At 33.9% G+C, this 23,910-nt stretch overlaps 1 protein-coding gene across 4 annotated transcripts in view; it reads right to left on the reverse strand.

The window, feature by feature from the left end:
- PRPF40A (pre-mRNA processing factor 40 homolog A) overlaps window positions 1-23,910 on the reverse strand; it is a 67,823-nt gene that overhangs the window by 21,800 nt on the left and 22,113 nt on the right. For 2 of the 4 annotated variants that reach the window (XM_025404110.1, XM_025404109.1), the window contains exons 3-13: window positions 21,778-21,858; window positions 20,298-20,328; window positions 18,237-18,253; window positions 8,679-8,789; window positions 7,110-7,230; window positions 6,807-6,860; window positions 5,200-5,224; window positions 4,151-4,525; window positions 1,372-1,480; window positions 761-825; window positions 249-413 (exon numbers count right to left, since the gene is read on the reverse strand). In XM_025404110.1, coding sequence (XP_025259895.1) covers window positions 249-413; window positions 761-825; window positions 1,372-1,480; window positions 4,151-4,525; window positions 5,200-5,224; window positions 6,807-6,860; window positions 7,110-7,230; window positions 8,679-8,789; window positions 18,237-18,253; window positions 20,298-20,328; window positions 21,778-21,858 — 1,154 coding nt within the window. The remainder of the gene's footprint in view (window positions 1-248; window positions 414-760; window positions 826-1,371; window positions 1,481-4,150; window positions 4,526-5,199; window positions 5,225-6,806; window positions 6,861-7,109; window positions 7,231-8,678; window positions 8,790-18,236; window positions 18,254-20,297; window positions 20,329-21,777; window positions 21,859-23,910) is intronic. The other 2 variants (XM_025404113.1, XM_025404112.1) reach the window with 1 other exon arrangement.

A 23,910-nucleotide genomic window follows, 5' to 3' on the forward strand; every position in this document is an offset into this window, starting at 1 on the left:
GTCTAGCCTCCAACTTGATTATTGAATTCAATCTTTCTCCCCTTCTTCCAGTCTCTAAAAAACGTAGTAAGTCTACAAGTTAAATTCTACATTTAACTACAGATTTATTTGGTACCTCATGAAGCTTCCACATTCATAATTATCTAGTTTTATTTAATGAGCTCTGGATCAGCTACTGCACATGGCAAAAAAGTACGACACAAACAACAATGTACTAAATATAGGCCATGCAACATTCAACATCTTACTTGTATCTGGTTGTAGAAGTCATTTTCTCATGATTTTCAAGAAAACGCTGAAAGGATTCCTTAGCCTCTTTGTACTTTGATCTTGCTTCTTCTTTTTCTTCTTTTTCTGTCTGGACTTTATAGGCATTAAAGGCTTGCTTTTTTTCACTTAACTTTGCCAAAGCACTAATATAAAAATACCATATAAGAGTAGACACAGGCAAAAGAATCAAATATTAGTGATTTGAAAAAAATAAAATTGTTTACATATATAAATTTTAAAAATTTCAAAAATTTATTAAAGACAAGAAATGATTGGAGAAAGTAATTTCTACTTTTAAAATAATTATTATTTTATATGTAGCAGGGTAAATTGTTTGACTGACTTTTTGATTATTAGACATAAAACAACTCTATACTTGGTATCCTAAACAGATGTCAACAGAGTTAAATGTTTTCTCTTTCTATACAACTTTAAATGTGTTAGGCTTGCTATGCTCAAACTGAAAAGTAAAAAAAAGTTGAAGTATTACCTGTATCGTGGATCATTAATAATCATTTTCATGGCTTGCTCCCATGAAGCATTTGATGGTACCCGCTGAAAATCATTTAAATGAAAAATTAAAATTTCACACAAGAAGAGTTTAAGTCACATAACAGGAACCAAGTATAATACTCACTGCAAATATCAAGCATTTCCATTTGCAGGAGTTTGAACAAGTTTTAAAAAATAGTTTTTTATTGAAGGCAAATCTGTGTAATACACCTATGAACTAAAATGAAAACTTTAACTGAAATTTAAATAGAGCATAAATGCTTTTTTCTTAGACTACTGATAAAAGATAATTATTATGAATTTTAAAACCCCTTAAATTAAATATTGGGTAGAAATGTGCTTGTGTAATACCTTGTACACAATAGTTTTTGTGTTGAAAGTCAGTTTCACAAGTGTTCTTCAAAAAAAAAAAAACAAGACACATTTAGTTGCTTTTCAGTCCAACAGTTCATGAGACTGGTATTATCAATACCATTAAAGTTTAAAGAGTAACGTCATTTATTGGGTAAATATTATGCATCACATAAAAATCTGTAATATATACTTGATGTCAAAAAGTTAAACAATAAAAATCTGCAATATTAATACCTTTTCTTTCAATAATTCTTTAAAAGCTTGCTTTGCCTCCTCCTTTGTATTCCAAGTGTATGTTTTCTTTGCTGGTTGGCTCTCCTCCTCTTCCTTTTTGGGAGTAAAACTAGAGAGAAATTCAAATGTGGTATTTATGAATTAAATAAATTTTTGTTTCATTTAGAAAAATAATGCCTAAACTGTTTAAATGTTTGATGTTGAATTAAAATTTGACATTTAGGATAAAAGCTATATGACCTCTAAAAAAAACACTTATCTGAAGACAAAGAAATAAAGATAATAGTTTCCTAAAACTTCAGTTATTAAATCAGTTTTTAAGACCCTGGACAAATGACAAAATAAACGTTTAACTGACTTAAGACACTAGCTCCTCTGGCCCACAGGTTAATAGTTTTAAATGGCTTATTAAACTCATTCACTGGTTCCACATTAGTGCTGCAATAACTCTAAGGATTTGGGCAAGGGTGAAGATTAATAAGATGTAAGGATCAATCTAAATCAGGATTGACAAACTACAACCCACTAGTCAAATTCAGCCTATTAATTTTTGTAATTCTAGTTTTACTTGAAAATGCCCATGTTCATTTGTTTACAGATTGTTTATCGCTGACTGTGCTACCACAGCTGAATTGAGTCACTATATAAAGACTATATGACACAAATAACCCAAAAATATTTCCAATCTGATATTTCATGAAAAAGTGTGCTGAATACTGATGTCAAACAAAAATTAATACTACCCAGAATTACTAACTTGTTTAATAATTGGGGGTCTTCCTGACAAGAAAAAATTGTATAAGCCTTACATTTCTTTCTACATAATAAGGGAATGTATGGGGTGGGGGTCGGGGGATGAAAAAAAAATACTTTAAGTAGAATGCTGACGCAAAGAGACACTGTAGCAGATACTGACAAAAAATGATCTCTATTATAGTAATTAAAATCAAAAGCATATTATAATGACTCAGGCACTATATCAAGGAAATGTCGGAATGAAAAAAAGCAGGAAACAACTATTTAATGTTAAACTTATGGAAAACATTATTGATGAAACGTTTCAGTACGACAAGATGCAAAATAAAATTATTCCAAAAAGCCTAAGTATCTACAGATAGGGGAGCACTTCCATTCATGCACAAATGATAGTAACCCATCACTAGACATGATGGGTACACATTTCTATCAATGTGGAAGATGTCTCTGATATATTAGATATATATTCATGTATCTTAAATGTAGAGAAAATGTTAATTTCATTTTCATGCCTTCAAATACGCCATACGGATTTCTTTTAAAACGTTTTAAGCATCAGAAAAGGTTATCAATCTATTTTGACTTTGGGAAACTAACATACGAACAACAAAAGAACACTTAAAATAAGGGATGGATGGATGAAGGCAACATGCTTAAATATTAAGATGGATAATCATGTTTGGATAATGAGCTTACGGTTAACTATTTTTTTAAAAAAAACATGAGGGCACCCTTAAAGTCAAGAAATTTAGCTTGATCTCACTTTCTAAAGCTCTATAAAGCACAGCCATATAAACTGTACTAGACTACAGGTTATGCAAGTACACACAAACTGTGAACTCTTGACAGATACAGCTTTGTTTTATTAAAAAGTTGTATTACTTTAGTCTAAGAGTGAAATGAGAGTTTTCTTATATCTGGTGTTATCTTTTAAATGTTTCTCTACTTGATTTTCACTTAGAAAAATAATCACAATATTATTTTAACTTATATTTCTTTATTATTATGGCTGAATGGCTTTTCATATACTTCCTAGACAACTTTCTTTCTCTGTAAATTGCCTTTTTTCCTTGGCCAGGTAGAAAAATCCCAGCACTTTGGGAGGCTGAGGCAGGCCAATGAGCTAGGCATGGTGCATGTGCCTGCAGTCCCAGCTACTCAGGAGGAGACTGAGGTGGCAGAATCACTTGAGCCCAGGAGGTCGAGGATACAGTGAGCCCTGATCACGCCACTGCATTCCAGCCTGGATGACAGAGGGAGACCCTGTGTCAAAAAAAAGAAAAAAAAAGGGTGGCCTTGCTCTCTCACCCAGTTTGGAGTGCGGTGGTATAATCATAGCTCACTGCAGCCTTGAACTCCTAGGCTCAGTGACTCTCCTGCCTCAGCCTCCCCAGTAGTTGAGGTTAAAAGTGCTGGCAGATTTTTAAATTTTTTGTAGAGACAGGGTCTTGCTATGTTGCCCAAGTTGACATTAAACTCTTGGCCTCAAATGATCCTCCTGCCTGGTCCTCCCAAAGTGCTCGGATTACAGGTGTGAGCCACCATGCCTAGCCATAAACTGCTTTTTTCCCCCCCATAATTCCTTTTTCTACAAAGCTGTATTTTTAAAACTGATTTATAAGAGGCTGAAACCCAAAACACCAATAACCAAAGAAGAAACAGTACACCTATCTTAACTGAAAATATTGAGTCTGTTAATCATGAATTTTTGCACTGCTCTCATGTAAAATATTGCATCAAGATATGATGTATCTTGCTTACTAAGGTTTTTGGCAATCTTTCAGATTTGTGCCCCAACTCCCCAGCCTTGGCTCTACTTGTTAAAATTTCAGTGAACTAAAAATTTCAAGTTTGCTGGCATAACCCTCCAAAATTCAGCCTGAAAACTGATCAACTATCTTAACAGCTTGATATTACGATTCTCAAAAAAATTTATTTAAACAATTTATGGCCACTAAACTGGCAACTACTTTTATTAATGAAATCTGGTACTGATTTTCAGAAGACAAGTTACTAAACTTACTCAGCTACAGTTTCTTGCTTAGATGTTTCTTCTCCAGTATTACTGGATACTTCCACACTTTGATCCTGAATAGCAGGGGTACTAGTAAGTTGTGCTTGTTCCTCAGTTGAAATAGTTACTGTATTCTCATTATCTACAACAGTAGCAACAATGGAAGTAACTTCAGGCTCAGGAACAACTGGAACAGTTCCACTGACAGTATTAGAAGTAGAAGTGGAAGCATTAGCATTGGCTGCAGCTGCTGCAGCTGCTGCTGCTGCTGCAGCTGCAACAACAGCAGCTGCTGCTTCTGCAGCAGCCATGGTGCTCATTGTGGTCGGAATTTCTGTTGTAGGGACTGGGGCTGTTGATGTTGTGGTGCACTCTTCTTGCTTACTATACATTAAAAAAAGAGAACACTGGTCATTTCATTATTGTAATCAGAAAGCTAAATAAAGCTAGCTTTAAAATTGTCATAAAATCAAATAATAAGAAATAATTGAAGGAAAAAACAGCAAGAAATGCCAAACCCATTAAAAAAGATTTTAAAACCACAGAATATAACTGTACTACTTTAATTCCATTAACATTCATGGTAATGTATTACAGGCACTCGAAAGTTCAGTAAGCATTCACATTTATAAAATACCCAATCTATCAGATTGTATTACACCATGAAATATGACCCATATTAAAAAGTTCTCTAAGAACTTTGAATTTTCTCCAATTCACCCATTTAGAGGAAACCCTGTGTAAAGGAAGAGATACACAGATATATTTCGTCCATTCCCTCATCAACTCAAACTGAATTTTGGACTATTCTGTAACACAGTCTTCTTAATTTGTAAGGCATACAGTACAAATTCTAATAATCACTGTATAGCAAAGCATCAAATTGAGTAAATATCCCCCTCCCTAATTTTTCCTCAACAAAATGCTACAAGGACATCAAAATATCAAGCCTAACATGTTAAATCATTACTTGTATTACAAAGAAAATTGAGCAAACACAAGGATATTATAGGAGAGACCAAATTCGTCAATAAAAATTGATGTCCAAAATTGCTTACCTGCTTTCTTCAGCTTTGATCATTGCTATTAAAGAGAGAAAAAAAGTCATCTACTAGTTTTAAAACATAATCACTGAAAACAAACTTTAAAAGATTTAAACTTTAAAAGTATCATACAAAAGGATTTCATTTTCCATCCTAAAAAATAAAAAATCACTTTTACAGAACAAATTCTTGCTCTAAAAGTCTAGTATAGCAAATAAAGAATAAAACAAATTTAAATAAGAGTAATTACTAGGAAAGCTTATTCCATGCTGCTGCTTTCCCAGAGGCTGCTGTAACAACTCTATGAAAGTATCTGCATAATTCTGGAAGAAAACAGTATTTTCTCCAGGGATGAGACTCGTTGGATTTATTTTTAAGATACTAAATTCAAAATGGGATCAAATTTATTATAAAATTCCAGCACATATATACTAGCATTGACAAGTAGATAGATAGTTATGCACACCAACTATTTGTAGTAGGGTTATATCAGAAATGAGCTTGATACTTTGTAAATGATCAACTGGGAATCTACCTATCTACATATTATTAGCCAATGCTAGTATAGGTAACTTAAACTGAGCTTTAAAGATCTGCACAATTTCAGTTTTCATTCCAGTACATTTTCCATTGGATGTAACAAAAATATCTTCTATTTGACATTATGAAGGGAATGAGGTTATCCACATTAAGTAATAACACAAGCCTAACTCTTTACAAAATTATTTTTTAAACTTATCACCCTTTAAAGAAAAATATTTCTGAAAATCGGTTTAGGACGGCTGAAAAAAGGTACTTAAAAAGTTATCATTACTAATGTAAATCAACATTTTTCTGATACAGTGATGATCTAACTAATGAGGTGGCACAAGGAAAAGGTAAAGGGGCTTAATATGACAGAGTCTTTTAGGAAATTTTTATTCTCTTTTCCTGCCAGATGTCATTCCACATCACTATCTACTTTATTAGCCCCATTCTCCTACAATCTGCTACTTCTAATTTTATATAATTTATGACACTAGATTCTATTAGAAGTGAGTATAAAAACTAGATTTTCAATCCCTACTGATTATCTCTATTTTAAGTTTTAGGTTTTACATTTAGTATTAAGTATTTCTAGATTTTTAAGGGTTATTCTGATTAGTTCCAATGTTGAAAAATTTTCCCTTTGTAAGTGAGGCATGATACTTGGTTTACCTTAATTCTTCCATAATGAACATATCAAGGCTATTTTGCAACACTATGCTAAACAAAACCAGCATTAAATATATAGTCTGACAATATACTAACAAAATATAAATGGATATAGATTCAAGGTACTCTACTATCTGTTACCATAAAAGGAGTTAAAACACAGGTTATATGTATGCACCAACACTCAGTAGGATTTGGAAATTTTGTATGTGAACTCCTTGTTCAACTGAATGATAAACAATCTTTTTTCTAAAAACCAAAGTACAACTTTAAAAGCTACAAGCTCATTTATAATATAACCCTTTAATTAAAAGAATTCTTAGAGATTTTTCACTGCAGATTTATCCAATCATGGTTAGTGAATATTAGTGACACACTCTAATAAAAATGTTAAGTATGACAGAAAATGAATTATCAAAGCAGCTCACCATGCAGGTTTGATTTTGTAATAAGACTTCCAGCAACAATGGTATTCTGGTATCCTAGTTTCAGTGGAATCAAATCAAATAAAAATCTATTTAAAATCTATAGAACTGAGATCTAAAGCAACAAGAAAATAAGAGCCCAAAAAACTGTTACGCCATTTTAAATGTTCTAGTCATTTAATTTATTAAAAAAAAAAAAAGGGGGGGGCCTTTGTTTGAACAATCCTATTCTGGAGGAATTGTTTCAAAGTGAATGGCATATATATGTAAAACACATACATTAAAAGCTACTTTTCCCCATTTTACCTTCAAGATCCTCAAGTTCTTTAGGTTTGGCCCAGCGAGATTCTTTTGTTTGAGAATTATAATAGTAAGGCTTTCCAGAATCTGATTTGTATTCCTTCCAGGGGCATTTAGATAAGAGTTGCTGAAGAGGAAAAACTTCATTGTTAATAATAATATATTTAACATCACTGATCAATTGCATGGCATGGCGGTTTTCACTAGAAATTACCAATTGATACAATTCTAAAACTTGTGAGATGATGGTAATAATATAAACTATCAATTATTGAATACTGAGTGATGTAATTTGAATACATTAATTTTTGTAACACTGCAAGATATATAACATAATTCTATATCTAGGGACTGTTACTTGAAGTCAGAAAGTAACTTGTTTAAGGTAACATACTCATTAAAAAGCAAAGACAAGATTCAAAACCAGTTCTACATGAATTTCAAATCCTATTTACTCTTACCATTCACACCCCATTGTAGGTCAAGATTATCATCCATATTTAACAGACTTCTCAAATACTAATACTAGTTGGAAAACCATAAAAGTTGGAAAAAACCAAAATCTAGTTTAGTCATGCTTAGATTTCAGTTTCGTAGTTTATGAATGAATTAACTTATGTAAGAAAACACGTAGGTATAATATACTTAAAATCGAATAAACAAAACCTGTTAGGGTAGTATGAGAAATCTATTCAAAAGTTTGAATCCAGACAAACAGTGTCTTGGACAAAGTATATAATTAATATCATTGACTATAAATCAGTATTGGAATACACATTTTTAAAAATCGACCAACCTCCTCTCCCAAGCACTGCTGTGCATATTAGTATGGCAACCTGGAAAATACTTTTTACCTTCTCAAATTCCTTAATTAGGAAGAGAAGAAAACAAAAAGGTATACCACCAGCTAGGATGAAACTTAAGCATAGCCTGGAATGCCAGATCAACTCTTACTTACTTAGCACCCCAGAGTTTCTAATTAAACAACATGGACACTGCTTAATTCAGTTTATTCCTTCAATCTTAACTTTTTCTTCAATATCTGTATATTTTGAATGGTAAAACTTAGAGCACAAAATGAAATAAAAACACACTTTTTAAAAGGGCATTTCCTACAAAGAGAACACTTCCCACTCTAAGAGAAGGAAGTATTTGTAGGTAACTTAATTTCATCTCCACTACTCTTAACCCTAGTGGAAATTTAAGAACTCAGCAGAAGTCATTTAAAATCACCCAGTTTTGCTATAAATAGAAACAAAAAAAAGGGGGGGGCAGGGAAAGAAACAGTCTTCCCCACTTCCAATTTATTATTTAAATCACCTTTTTAAAATTGATCCCACTCTACTAGGTTTCCTAAGGTGGGACAAAATCAGTAAATAAAATTATTCTGATGAGTTTTATTCTTCTTCCCGATTGGTGTAACTATACTAACCCTCTTTGTTTCTGAATGTCTTTACAGATCCTCTTCTGACATTTAAGCAGTACTGCTCTTTCATAATCAACTACTTACAAAATCCTAAAAAATATGCCCCAGTCTACTTGACAGTCCCTAAATTCCAGCCCTCAAACTTTTACCTCAGCAGGTGTTTTGAGATCATCCGGTTTCTCCCAGGTAGATTGTTTGGTTTCAGTGTTGTAGTAATAAGTCCTTCCATCAGGTGATTTATGTTCAGTCCACATTGATTTCTAAAGAACAAAGATTATAAAAAGATGTAAATTATGTAATAATGTCATTGACGATATCAGTATGATTAGTTTCAAGGCAATAAATATATTATTAAATCAATTAAAAGTATAAACTGGGCATATTTTGACAGTTTAAGTAATCTAGAATAATTCATCAATACAAGTAGGAAAGGAACTGACAATGTTTTTAGAGTACTTCAAAAGCAGCATGGGTAAATTCAAGTTTCAGGATCTCTCTGAATTACAAAGATAAGACTACTCTCCAAAGAACAGTAACTTTATAGCTTACATACACAAGACAATCTTTCAGAATACAAATCTGTGCCTAGTGGATAAAGAAAACATAGGAACTAGATGTTAATATAGTTGAACTGACCATGTGATCATTTATTCATCTACTGTAGTCCAAGGAATCCTTGTATCAACTTAGACAAAGTTCTAATTGACATGCCATAAAGAAAGACACAGCTGTCAAAACTGGAAAACACAGCTTCTGGACAACAATCAGAATTTAACTATCAACAAGATGAAATTTGACAGGGATAAAACTTGTATGTGAATGCCTCAAAACAAGATAGATGAGATAAAATTTTACATGAATGAAACTATAGAATATAAATCCACTATTAAGGTCAACAGAACACACTAAGAACCTACTAGAAGTTGCTAATGATACTTCAGGAAACACTAGACATCCCTCAGATAAAAGTTGATTAAAAGTTTTAAAAGGCATTATGAATGAATGATTTACTAGATGATATCAAAGGTAGTAAATCTAGTTCCAAGCACCAGATTTTTCAGATGGTGACAAATTTAACTATACTTGAAGGAGGGTAACAAAAATGATTTATATAGTATTTCCTCAAATCTAAGACATATTATTGTACAAACCTCTTAAGAAAAAATAAAATCGCTATCAAACGATCATATGCTTTTTTATCACTTGGATTCTACTTCAAACTTATTTAAAGTTACAGTCTTACTAGCACATTAATTTTACCATATACCACTTTTATGCAAACATAACAAGAAAAATAGGCAAATAAAGTACTTAAGAGATCCCTTAAATTTCCTCACACTGAGACTTTCTGTGTCAGAGTGGCTGATATCCATTATATTCCAAATATAAGCTCTTTAGCATCAAATATATTGGTAATATAGTATATCTTTTAAAAAATCATAAAACAAGTAAAAAGTCACTGGTACAGGTTCTTAATGCCTTTTGTACCTTATTTAAAAAGCTGATTTTTTATTTTTTCTTATCAACTTTAGAGTAAGAGCTCACTTAGTTTTGATTTCTGTTTTGGGAATGTGACTGAACATATGTGATTCATTTCTTTACCGATTTTCTCACCATAATCATTTTATTCCTAGCTACTAAGGGAGTGACGTCATTTTTATGATTTTCTTTGAAACCAATAACATCCATTCTTTTGATGTGGGCACTTTTGCTGTTTACTCATGCACAACTGCTACCCTGACAATGGAGGTCACAGATACTATGGATTACAGCAGGGGTCTCCAACCCCCAGGCCATGGACCATGGGGCAGTTCCAGTCCGTGGCCTGTTGGGAACAGGGCTGCACAGCAGGAGGTGAGCAGTGGGCGAGCAAACAAAGCTTCATCTGTATTTGCAGTCGCTCTCCAACACTCACATCACCTCGTGAGCTCTGCCTCCTGTCCTATCGGTGGTGGCATTAGTTTCTCAAAGGAGTGCAAACCTTATCGTGACCTGTGCATGTGAGGCTGCATGCTCCTTATGAAAATGTAATGCCTGATGATCTGTCACTGTCTCCCAACTAGACAGTCCCATCTGCAATAAATTTCTGCATGCTGTAGCAGGATTATTAGATAATTCCAAAGCTGTGTTAAATTCTAGCACTTTATACTGGATAAAACCACCACAATATCTCTTAAGCAAATATAAAACAGGTGCTGGAAAAATAATCTGGCTTTCTGCTATTAGCCTGCTTTAACTTATTTTCATCAAAAGTTGGTGCGATTAGAAACACAAGTGTGGAAACTTCAACTATATGGTAATGCTTTATTTCACAAATTAAATGGTGTTAAGACAGATAAAGGGGTTTATTTTTCTTTTAAAAACAACTAATGATCTCAGTAGCATCTCAAAACTGCACTACCTAAACAGAGTTCTACCATAAGCTGCAAAATTGTGTAGACTACTTTCAACTTTCCAAGTCACATCTGCTAAGGAGCATCAAGGAAACAGCAAAATCAGCAAAACCACGAGGAAATAAAAGAATAAAAAAGAAAAGGACACTGTATAGCTGACCAAACGATGAGGAGGGAGAGGAGACACAAGCTAATAAAACAAATAGAAATCAACTTAATATTCTTTACCTATTTATTTAAGCCTTATAACTAACTACACTACAACGCAAATATAATTACTATCTTTCTATAGATAAGAAAACCAAGGTTTAGTAAGGCTAGTAACTTGCTCATAGGGACTTGGGAAATGACACTAGAACATCGAACTGCTTTTCAAGACCACAATTATTTTATTACCAACAGTTATTGTGCTAATAAAAAATTAGATATGAAACAACAGTTCTGGGAAATCAATTAAAACAAGATTTTTGGGCGAGTAGGTAGATAAATTGAGAGTATATCAGCAAAATAAGGGATAAAATTATCCTTACTATATCGACAATCAATATGAAAACACAGTCTACTGGAAAAATAAACATGGCCATAGACAGAATACAGTTAATATATTAGATGTTCAACTTCACTAGCCAATCAAAAAACCACACATTAATGAAAACTTTCTGCTCATCAGATAAATGACAAAGACCATTAATATACAATGTGAAAGAAGTGTGAGAAAAAGGGTATTTTCACGTGCTACCGCTGGGAATGAAATTAGCATAAAGGCAATTCAGCAGTTCTTACAGATATTAAAAATGCAAACATCACCACTTGAACCTGAAATTTCACTCTGAAAACTTCCATTCATATTGTTGCAAACACGTACAAGGACGTTGTTTACAAGATCATTACGTGTAATGGTCAAGAATTACAGTTAACTCAATGTCCACCCATAGGAAAACAGGTCAATTATGGTCCATTCATATTACTGATTATCTTATTTATAATAAAATAGAAAATGTCTAAAATGCAGTGCCAAATGATACAGTGGCAAAAATATATACAGAAAAATCATTTGAAATGCAAAGAAAACTGGGCATAAGGAAAAAAGCATGCACATATAACTATCACAACTAATAAGCTCTTCAGGTTCAGAAAAAGCTAGTCAATAAGACACAAAGAAGGTTTTAAAGAAATTCAATAAATATATTCAAACTCAACCTTCTATGTGTCATAGAGACAAACACATATACACACACATTTGTACAATGCATAAGCTGAATTTATGAAAACTAGGAAAAAATGGCTAAATCCAAACACTGAATAAATAGAAAAATCCCCTTACTACTCTAAATAAGGAAAATATTAAAAAGCTGGCTAGGCTTGGTGGCTTCTGCCTGTAATCTCAGCATTTTGGGAGGCCGAGGCGGGAAAATCACCTGAGGTCAGGAGTTCGAGACCAGCCTGGCTAACATGGTGAAACTCCATTTCTACTGTACTGAAAATATAAAAAATTAGCTAGGCGTGGTGGCGCACGCCTGTAATCCCAGCTGCTCAGGAGGCTGAGGCAGGAGAATCACTTGAACCCGGGAGGCGGAGGTTGCAGTAAGCCAAGATTGTGCCATTGCACTCCAGCTTGGGCACCAAGAGCAAAACTCTGTCTCAAAAACAAAAAAGAAAAGAAAAAGAAAAAGCCAAATAATAATCAGAATTGAGGAAAAATAGAATCACAGATACAGATTTAAAAACAATCAAAACCTAGAGAAAATGATTTCCAAGCAAATCACTTTACCAAAATTCACCCCAGAAAAAGCACATCACACTTGAACATCCCAACAACACAGAAACAAGAGAAAGATACAAAACCAGATGGTTTCACAGCAGAATGTTATACAACCTGTAAAGAACACAGAATTGCAATGTTATACCGGGATTTCAGATTATAGGGGGAAAAAGATGAAAAGCTCTCCATTAATTAAAAAGAAACAGAAAAGATACCAGAAGAGCATCATGAATGTAAATTTAACAACATATACACTCTGACCAAGCAGAATTACTGTAGTACAAGAGTAGTTCAATATTAGAAAATCTACAGAAGAAATTATTTCCATTATCTAATCAAATAAAAAAACAAGTATGTGATTCCACTATGGTATGATCAAATCACACCCAGAAAACTAAGTTCACAAGTATTCAAAAAATAAAAAAAACAAAATGCTCAAATGAAATAATTTAAGAAATAAAAAACCTAAATGATAAAAGGCAATCAGTTATCACCCTAAAGCCACTTCCATTAAAATCACAAAAGCACACCTGGAATCACTAAAATTCTGGCAAATATACCACAGCAATAAAATGAAATTACTGGTGCAAATTTTGGAGAAGTAAAGTTCTCTTGCCTTTACTGCTATTTTTATATATATAAAATTCCAGTGAAATCTAATTACAGTTTTTAAATGCTATTTGAACTGATAAGGAAATCTGGTAATGTCATTGGTCACAAGACAAATACACAAAATAATTTGCATAGATGATAACTAGGTTAAAATAAACATAGGAAAAATTCTGTACTCACAATGTAACATTTTTTTCTTTTTTTTGAGAAAGGGTCTCACTCTGTTGCCCAGGCAGGAGTGTAGTGGCATGATCACAGCTCACTGCAGCCTCAAGCTTCTGGGCTCAAAAGATCCTCCCTCCTGAGCCTCCTGAGTAGCTGGGACTACAGACACACACCACTATGCTCAGCTAATTTTTTATTTTTTTGTAGAGACAGGGTCTCACTTTGTTGCCCAGGCTTGTAACACATTTTTACAAAGCAAACAAACTTTTAAAATAGGGTACCTATTTACCTTATCTAAGCAGAAGTTAAAACAAAAATCACAATGGAAAAGTGGGAGACTATATACTGGTAAAAAGTAACAGATCAAAAATTACCTAAACACATAGGCATATGGCAATTTAACCTTGAAATTCAGAGAGAAGCAACAGAAAAATACAGGGAGAAAGAGATGACTCATCTTTTCTAGCTAAAGATTTTAATTCGCTATCTTCTTATGTAGATCCAAGCAGATGAAAGACATGCCAAGATGCAGGAATAACAAAGTAACTTTATATAGCACACAGAATATTCTTAAAAACTAGCCCTGAACGACAACATATATGAAGCTTTAATAAACTGTAAAGAACTTTACATCTTAGAGACTGTACTTTCTGATCATAATGCAATAAGGATAGCTCATTAAAAAAAGTTCCCCAAAGGTACAATCCATGAAATAACTGATGGGCTGAAATAACAAATTTAGTTTTCATTAAAATTAGAAACTTCTGCTCTGTTAATCTGAAGAATGAGAAGATAAGCCACAAACTGGGAGAAAATAGTTGCAAAAGACTTATCTGATAAAAACCAGTTATCTTAAAACTCTACAATAAAAAAACAATCGGATTAAAAAATAGGCAAAAGATCCAAAGAAACACTTTCCCAAAAATGTAAAGATGGCAAATAAAGATGCTCCACATCACATACAATTAGCCACAAATTAAAGCCGGATACATTATACACCTATTAAAATGAAAAATCCAAATTGCTGATATCAAATGCTGGTGAAGGTGTGGTACAACAGGAATTCTCATTCATTGCTGTTAGGAAGTCAGAGTGGTACAGCCACTTTGGAAGACGATTTCAAGGTTTCTTAACGAAACTAAACACACTCTCACTACACAATCCAGCAACAGTGCTCCTCATTAATATCTACCCAAATTAGTTGAAAACTTATGTACACACAGAAAATCTGTACATGTATGTTTATAGCAGCTTTACTCATAATGACCAAATCTGGGGAACAACCAAAATGTTCTTAGTACATGAATGGATAAAGTGTGGTACACCCAGATAATGGAGTATAATTCAGTGAGAAAAACAAACGAAGTATCAAGCCATAAAAAGACAATGGAGGAACCTTAAATGCATATTACTAAGTAAAAGAAGCCAATCTGAAAAGGCTAAATACTGTATGATTCCAACTATACGAAATTCTTAGAAAAGCAAAACTATGAAGGCAGAAAAAAAATGGTTGCTGGAGTAGAGCAACAAGAAATGAATAGGCAGAGCACTGATTTTTAGGGTAATGAAACTATTCTGTGTGATACTGCAATGGCTGATACATACATATTCATTATACATTTGTCAAAATATATAGGATGTACAATATTAACAGTGAACCCTGATATAAACTGCACTTTGGATGGTAACAATTTGTCATTGTATATTCATCAATTGTAACATATGTACCAATCTGGTGTGACATGCTGACAGTGCCAGACAGCAAGTTCTTTGTGGGGGGTAATAATCTGGGAACTCTACTATCCACTCAATTTTGCTATAAACCAAAAACTGCTCTTAAAAAACAGTATCTATTTTTTAAACAAAGTCTCATGTCTGGAAACCAAGAAAAACATATCCCTTAATAAAGAAATTTGTGGGTTTTTTATTTTGAGATGGGGTCTCCCTGCTAATGTGTGGTGGTGGCATGATCTCGGCTCACTGCAGGCTCAATCTTCCTGGGCTCACGCAATTCTCCTACCTCAGTCTCCCAAGGAGCTGGGACTACAGGAGTGTACCACCATGCCTGGCTAATTTTTGTATTTTTGTAGAGATGGGGTTTCACCATGTTACCCAGGCTGGTCTCAAACTCCTGGGCTCAAGAAATCCTACCACTTCAGCCTCCTAAAGTGCTAAGATTACAGGCATGAGCCACTGCATCTGGCCAGGAAAAGTATTAATATTGGTTTAGAAATACACAAATAGAATAAACAGTGGAAAAGGAAACACAGAGATAAATCCCAGAATACGTGAGAATTTAAATATGACAATAAAGAGCTTTCAATTAAAGTCAGAAAAACTGGTTTGATAGCTGACACAACTGGCTATCCATCTTATAGACAGATATTCCAGATGAATCAAACACTTAATGATTAAAAAAAAAGCAATGAGAATCTTCCAAGAAAATACAATGAGGAAACTTTTGTAAAAATTTCAATAAACTCATCAGCTAAAAGAGATAACCTATCTAATTACTACATTAACATACTAAAAGGTTATGTGGCAAGATCATTAAAAGCAAAATCAACAGACCAATGACTAAGAAAAATATCTGAAATTCATGATTATTAAAGGGTTAACATCAATAACATTTGAAAAACTCTTAAAATGAAATTTACAGGAAAAAATAAAAAATAACCCAAACTAAAAACAGGAAAGGACAGGGACAGGTTAACAGAAGAGAAATCCAAATACCAAATAAAATGTTCAATCTCATTAAGAATCAAAGAAAAACTATCACTTTAAACCCATGTCCACTCACTAAAATTCAAATGAGTGATACCGGCTATTGCTGCTAGAGATTCTTGAAGAAAAAGACATGGTACTACACCATTATTAGATATGTCTTTTTATATTCTTGAAAAACAACATGACTAGTTACACACGATCCGTCCCGAATATGTTATTCCTGGAATCTTTCTTAGGTGTAAAAAAAAAAAAATTTGTTCATAATTGGGAGGGGATCCTAGATGTAAACAGAATTTCCATTAATAAGTGAATGGTTTAATGTGTCTCTATGCCAAAGAATACTTTATAAAGTCATTTAAAAAATTACATCTACATTAAGGAACTTACACAGATTTTCACAAAAAACTTTTAAACAAGAAAAAGTGTATTTAACAAATAACTTAAGCATATATAACGTGAACCAATTATGTACAATGTGTATGTATTTGTCTATGCTTAAGTAACACGCAAAAAGATCTTCAGCTAAGGTATTAATGGTGGTGGTTCCCTCATGGTCCAAAAATTAAGGATGAATTTTACTTCCTTTTTAACTTATGCCTGCTTTGTTTTCCTCCCAATGAGCCTGCATTATTTAAATAAGAAAAAAAAAAAACCATTAAGTTATCCTTTATCAAAAATAAAAGCAGGTACTTATAGTAGAATAATACCAAATGGGCTGGGCGTAGTGGCTCATGCCTGAAATCCCAGCACTTTGGGAGGTCGAGGTGGCGGATCACTTGAGGACAGGAGTTCAAGACCATCCTGGGCAACATGGTGAAACCCCATCTCTACAAAATACAAAAATTAGCCGGACATGGTGGCACATGCCTGTTGTCCCAGCTACTCAAGAGGCTGAGGCAGGAGAATCGCTTGAACCTGGGAGGTGGAGGTTGCAGTTAGCCAAGATTGAGCCACTGCACTCCAGCCTGGGCAACAGAGTGAGACTCTGTCTCAGAAAAACAAACAAACAAAAAAAACCCAAAAGGATATTTTGCAACCATTCAACTTTTAAGGCAAAAGACGCAAGAATGTTTTTAAAGCATTTAAATAAAATTCTTAATTTTTTTTTTTTTTTTTTTTTTTTTTTTTTGAGACGGAGTCTCGCTGTGTCGTCCAGGCTGGAGTAAAATTCTTAATTTAAAATCTTCTCTCCAAATGCGAAAAACAACATTTGCAATCAATTCTGTTAACTGTAACAGTAGCATAACAGCTACCTCTCAGGAATATTATGATTAAATGAGATTATAAACAAAACTCTTCCTTTCATTGATCTTTAAGGAATAGCAAAATAGCAAAAATGTTTTTAAATTAAGGTACATAAATTTTCCTATCCATATATATATACATTTAAAAAAATAAAATTATCGCCTAACATCTCTCGGGCACTGTGGCTCACGCCTGTAATCCCAGCACTTTGGGAAGCTAAGGCAGTCAGATCACTTGAGGCCAGGAATTCAAGATCAGCCGGGCCAACATGGCAAAATCCCGCCTCTACTAAAAATACAAAAATTAGTCGGGGATGCTGGCAGGTGCCTGTAGGCCCAGCTACTCAGGAGGCTGAGACATGAAAATCACTTGAACCCGGGAGGCGGAGACTGCAGCGAGCTAAGATCGCACCACTGCACTCCAGTCTTAGTGACAGAGCGAGACTCTGTCTCAAAAAAAAAAAAAAAAAAAGATTATCTCCTAATGTAATGCTTAATTTGTAATTACTAGGTTAAGTACTATGCACCTACAAGTTCCGCTTCCCTTCTAAATGTGATGGGAAGAATTTAAATCCTTTTAAAAGTTGATACGTATGATTCTCATCTCTCATTAAGCCCCACCGAAACTAGATTTTAAAATAAATAAATTTTTCAATCCTTATCATAGAAAAAAAGGGAAAAGGGAAAACTATGGATTAATGCAAAGATTTAGCAGATAATCCTTAGAGCAGAAAAAAGAATAATTGTAAAGTAGGTTAAAGTATACTAAAATTAAAATATTACAAACGTTTAAAGAGTACTTACTGCACCAGATGCTGTACCTAAAAAATAAAAAACAGGCAAAATATTTACACCATGATAAATCATGCTCTCCTTCATAAGTTTTAATATTTATTCATATATTCATAGTACTTATTCCTCCTCATTCTCAAGATTTTGAGACTATCTCATATGAACTATGTGCTAGCTATCTTTCCCACAAAATAAACATCTATAGTGCAAAACATTTTCAGAGTTTGAACTTTCAATCTACAAACTCACTTGGAGGCAGTCTGAGAAGTATTCAACATTGCCTTTTATTTCTCCTTTCCTTACTATAATAGGTGACTATGTTTCTTATTCCTCTTTCTCTACTAAGTATATTACCAAAGCACAATAATGCCTCTACCACTGATTCTACAGCTTTAGATTCCTGATAACTTTATCTGAATTCCAGATTTGTGCTGTACAACACAACAGCGATCAGACACCAGACATCCCTTTAAATTAAAATTTAAGATTAAATAAAATTTAGAAAATTCAGTTCCTCAGTTGCACCAGCCACATTTCAAATACACAATAATTACATGTGTCTAGTGGCTACTGTATTAAGCAGTACAGATTACAGAACATTTCCATCACTGCAGAAAGTTCTATTAGATGTTACTGTCCTCTATACTACTACAGAAAACTCCTTAAGAGATTTTGAAATGCATGTTAGTCACAAAACTCCTAATAATAATCTTAAACTTTAGAAACTAGTAATTTAAACATGTAAATAAAATAAAGACGGAGATTGTATGTAAAACAAAACAAAACTAAGTTTGTATATACTGAGTACACTCAAAAGAAGCTACTATAGAAAATCACTGTAGAGCCAAAGCATTTTAAAAGTAACTAAAAATAAAAATTATGTAATTTTCCAGGATTACTGAGGGTGACAGTACCCAGCTCTAGATATCTAAATAAAAGAAAATAATTGTATTAGGTATTTCAGAACATTTTAGTTTAAATAATGAAATCTGTGAAACATCTTTAAAAAATCAATTAAGTCCCATTTGAACCCAGAGAAAAGCACACAGTACATTTTCAACACCTTTCAACCAATACTGTTTATAACAGAACACAATCTTGTCATAATCATGGGATGAAGTTCGGCATCTGGAATATTAATTTATGTGGACAGCTATGTATTCATGATACTGGAGGCATTATTAATATATATTAAAATCTTATGAGTCAAAATGGCCAGTTATTGGGAACTGATATTTACTCCAATGGCTATCAATACAAGGGCCAAGGAGACGACAGAAAACTAACTCTGAAGTAGTCTAGAATGCCAAGGAGAGCTCATACTAAAGAATGGAGTCACTACGTCATTCTAATGCTTGCTGAGTACAAATATGAACTCAACCAGAGTTCATTTAACATATACTCTCTGAGCACTTACTGTGTTGACAGGACTACTGTTAAGTATTGAATAGTCAGATCATCCAACTTTTCAAAATAAATTCAAACTCAAAATCTGCAGACTACAAATGTTAGCAATAATTACAAAATTGAAGAACATTGTGTGGGCCAAAGTATATCTGCAGACCTAATTGGGTCCAGAACTCCTGACCTAAAACTGTAAAAATTTCCTAAGAATTCAATTATCGCCGGGCGCGGTGGCTCACACCTGTAATCCCAGCACTTTGGGAGACCGAAGTGGGCGGATCACAAGGTCAGGAGTTCGAGACCAGTCTTGCCAATATGATGAAACCCGGTCTCTACCAAAATACAAAAATTAGCCAGACATGCACCTGTAGTCCCAGTTACTTGAGAGGCTAAGGCAGGAGAATCGCTTGAACCCGGGAGGCGGAGGCTGCAGTGAGCCGAGATTGCCACTTACTCCAGCCTGGGTGACAGAGCGAGACTCCATCTCAAAACAACAACAACAACAAAAAGACTTCAATTGTCAACGCTATCCCAGTTTCCTATTGCGGAAAAAAGAAAAAGGAGGTTATATAAAGTCCAAGAGATCCTGCTTTTTTTACTCCTCATTATAATAGGGCTGCTACTGTCCAAATGAGGTCTAACACATACCACCATACATAGTATACATACCTGCTGCTACATCCATACTATTTACTCCTGGCTGTAAGAAAAAAATGAAATTAGTGTTATTCATCTCTTTTAAAGTGTATTTTATATAAGTTCCTCATAAAGCATAGTGAAATCAGTACCTGCTATGTATAATCCTCAAGCCTGTGACTCAAAGATTCTTAGCAAAACTTTTAGTGGTCTCAGTTCCCCAAGCTTGCTATAAATTGTAAAGGAGATCGGCAAACTGAGGCTACGGGAGTAGTTTAAATGTTATATGGTCACCAAGTGTACACAAGGTCCTCAACGCTTTACCCACAATTCTGGAAACCAAAACCCTCTGAAAACCAACTTTTTTCAAGTATGGTACCAAAACTCACTACAGTGGCAAAACCTGCCCTAAATGAACATGAAACTCCACAAACTTCATTTATCCCACTTCAGTTTAGTTTAGCTGCAAAAATACTAACATTATTAAGTTAGACGGCATTGCCCTGGACCTCGCAGGAAATGTTTACATATTATATGCAATGTGTTACTTTCCAGTATTATAAAGAATTTTTGAAATATATCTCGTCTTAGGATTTTGGGAAAGACATTGCAAACTTACCACCTCAAGGGAGTATGCCACATCTGTTCATTACAACCCCATAAAGAATAAAGAAGTTAAACTTGAATTTCGTAATAATTTATATTACTATACTACCCGATAGAGGTGGTAAGGCTGTTTAATAGATTTTCTAATTAATTTGCCACAGCTGAAGTCTCAGAATGTGGATTTCCAATTAAATCTTGATTTCTAAATCTAGTATTAAATCATATTATACCAACTTTTAATTAGCACTCAGTGAAGTAAATGTTTACCCTTTAAAACTTACATGTTATCAGACCAATAAAATGTTTCTGGCTCACATTGTATACTTTTCAGTATTCTGGTCTTAATACAGAATTAACCTAATAATTAAGAATGTACATATAATATCAATATAGGAAAAAATCTAAATGCCTATCATTGAAGTTACAGAAACTAAATCCAGGACAAGCACAGTGGCTCATGCCTGTCATCCCTGTGGGAGGCTGAGGCAGGAGGATAATTTGAGCTCAGGAGTTTGAGACCAGCTTGGGCAACAGAGGGAGACCTCATCTCTATAAAAAAAATTTAAAATTAGCTCGGCGTGGTGGCACGTGCCTGTGGTCTCAGCTACTCAGAAGGCTGAGGTTGGAGGATTGCTTGAGCCCGGAAGGTTGAGGCTGTAGTGAGCTGTTATCATGTCACTCACTGCACTCCAGACTGGTTGACAGAGCAAGACTCTGTCTCAAAAATACAAAGAAAAGAAAAGAAACTGAAAGTCCACAGTAATTCTCGTATTTTACTACAGTACTACACAGGCACTTCAACGGCTAACATGATTGCCTATCAAGTATATAGGTATTATTATTCCATATATAAAAGCAATCAATCAAAACATTACTTCACAGAAAATAGTTATTTTCACATGATTACCGGTAAGGCAGGCTGCATGGAAGCCTGAGACATATGAGACATCATCATTCCAGGCATTACTGACGACATCATTCCAGGCATCTAAAATAAAAGTAAAAAAGGTTACTATAAGACCAAAGCACTTAATATTACTTTAAGAATCCCATAACTTAAGATTAAAAACCACTAAACACTATACCATGTGAATAGTATGCTTAGTAAGTGCTTGTTGAATGAATGAAGTACTTTATCAATAATCTATTTTAATACTTATGTCACAGTTTTTATATATTCGGTCAAAATTATTTTAACAAGTAAATTTAGTAAGTTTGGACTATTACGTTATTTCTAGCCTGAATTTAAAAAAACATTAATTTCCTTTTAGTTGTAACACAACAGTCCTATTTTTCTCACTTCTTTGGAGCAAGAGAATTTAACATAAAATTTTTTCAGTATTTTTCACCTTTGATTTTTAATACATGTACTGAATAAATTTTATAATGTGGCACATTTCAAAATCCTAGATCAAAGGTGCTAATATCCAAACAATGACCTAAAAAAATACATTTAAAAAAACCCTTTTTAAATCACAAGTCATCTATCCCCTCTCATGTACAGAAAACTTAACGCACATACATAAATATCTGAAGATATTAGTTTGGGAGCTCAATCTAGTTTATCAACAACTACCATTCAAATCTATGAATTAATTCTATTAAGTCTGAATATAAATCCTGAAGATTAACACAAGTTTCTCAAGAATTTGACCCAATGCTCCTCTATATTAGTATAATCCCACATTACAATTTTGATTTTAATGACCATTAAAAAGATCTAAGGAAATTCAGAAGGGGACAAAAATTACATACAATAATCACAGGTACTGGAACAAGGTAACCAGTTATTAAACAATTTCAAAGTAAATGAACATTTTGAGAAATAGGAACAACAGAAAATAAGCATATGGTCAGCAGGAACATACAGATTCAAGCCTTCTAAAGTTATGTAAGAACATTCACACACTGAATTGTATTCCTTGTGAAAGTGACCCATGAAGCTAAATGAGGCTACGGTACCTATTAAAATAAAGTAGCATGGAGTTAACGGGTTAAAAACAACCAATAAACTGTCTAAACATCATTAAACAAAACTTTTTGACAAAAATTGTGACTATAAGAATGTGGTGGCTGACTTGGAATATGATCCAAATGGTACGTATTTTTTTTAAGGTACAGAATTTGAAAACCGAAGCACTGGCAAGCCTCCATCATCCAGACTGAGAATCAGAGAAATAATTTACAAGGTAAGGAGAAAAAACACAACAATCAAATTAGAAAGAACTATAACCAGGCTTACTCCCAGCCCATACATCTCCAGCCAATAGATATATCCTCGTAATTTTGCTTTAGGCCAATGTAAAATACGCTGAATCAGGTAACTGGTTGCATTGGAAAACAACCAAGATACATGACAGGCAACATAGAAACAGCCTGCTACTTTAAGTAACCTATATATAAAATCAAAAGCTAGTAACATAACCAACACTAGAATTCTAAGCTAAATTGACAGATCAAGGCCTGAAAACTTAAGAGAAAAACCAATCAAAGTAATTTCTCCTAAGAATTAAAGGTATTTTTTTTAAAGTAGAGTAAAATCTGCATAAAGCAACAGAACATTCTCTCGCTGGGCACGGTGGCTCACTCCTGTAATCCCAGCACTTTGGGAGGCCAATGCAGGCGGAACACGATGTCAGGAGACCAAGATCTTCCTGGCTACCGTGAAACCCCATCTCTACTAAAAATACAAAAAATTAGCCAGGCATGGTGGCACGTGCCTGTAGTCCCAGCTACTTGGGAGGCTGAGGCTGAGAGGTGGAGGCTGCAGTGAGCTGAGATGGTGCCACTGCACTCCAGCCTGGGCAACAGAGAGAGACTCCGTCTCAAAAAAAGAACATTCTCTCATGGCAGTAGCAGACTGTACAAATAAATGTAATTTCAAATTGAAATATCCTGACTTTATCACACATATAAAGATAAAATCTTACTTAAAAACAAAGCCACATAAAAACCAATATATAAGAGTTTAGTAGACCAGGCCAATGAGACTTACAGCAGGCAGTATTTGAAAATCACTAAAGAACATACAGAGTTTGAC

Source organism: Theropithecus gelada, chromosome 12, assembly GCF_003255815.1.
Source record: "Theropithecus gelada isolate Dixy chromosome 12, Tgel_1.0, whole genome shotgun sequence".
Classification (NCBI taxonomy): domain Eukaryota; kingdom Metazoa; phylum Chordata; class Mammalia; order Primates; family Cercopithecidae; genus Theropithecus; species Theropithecus gelada.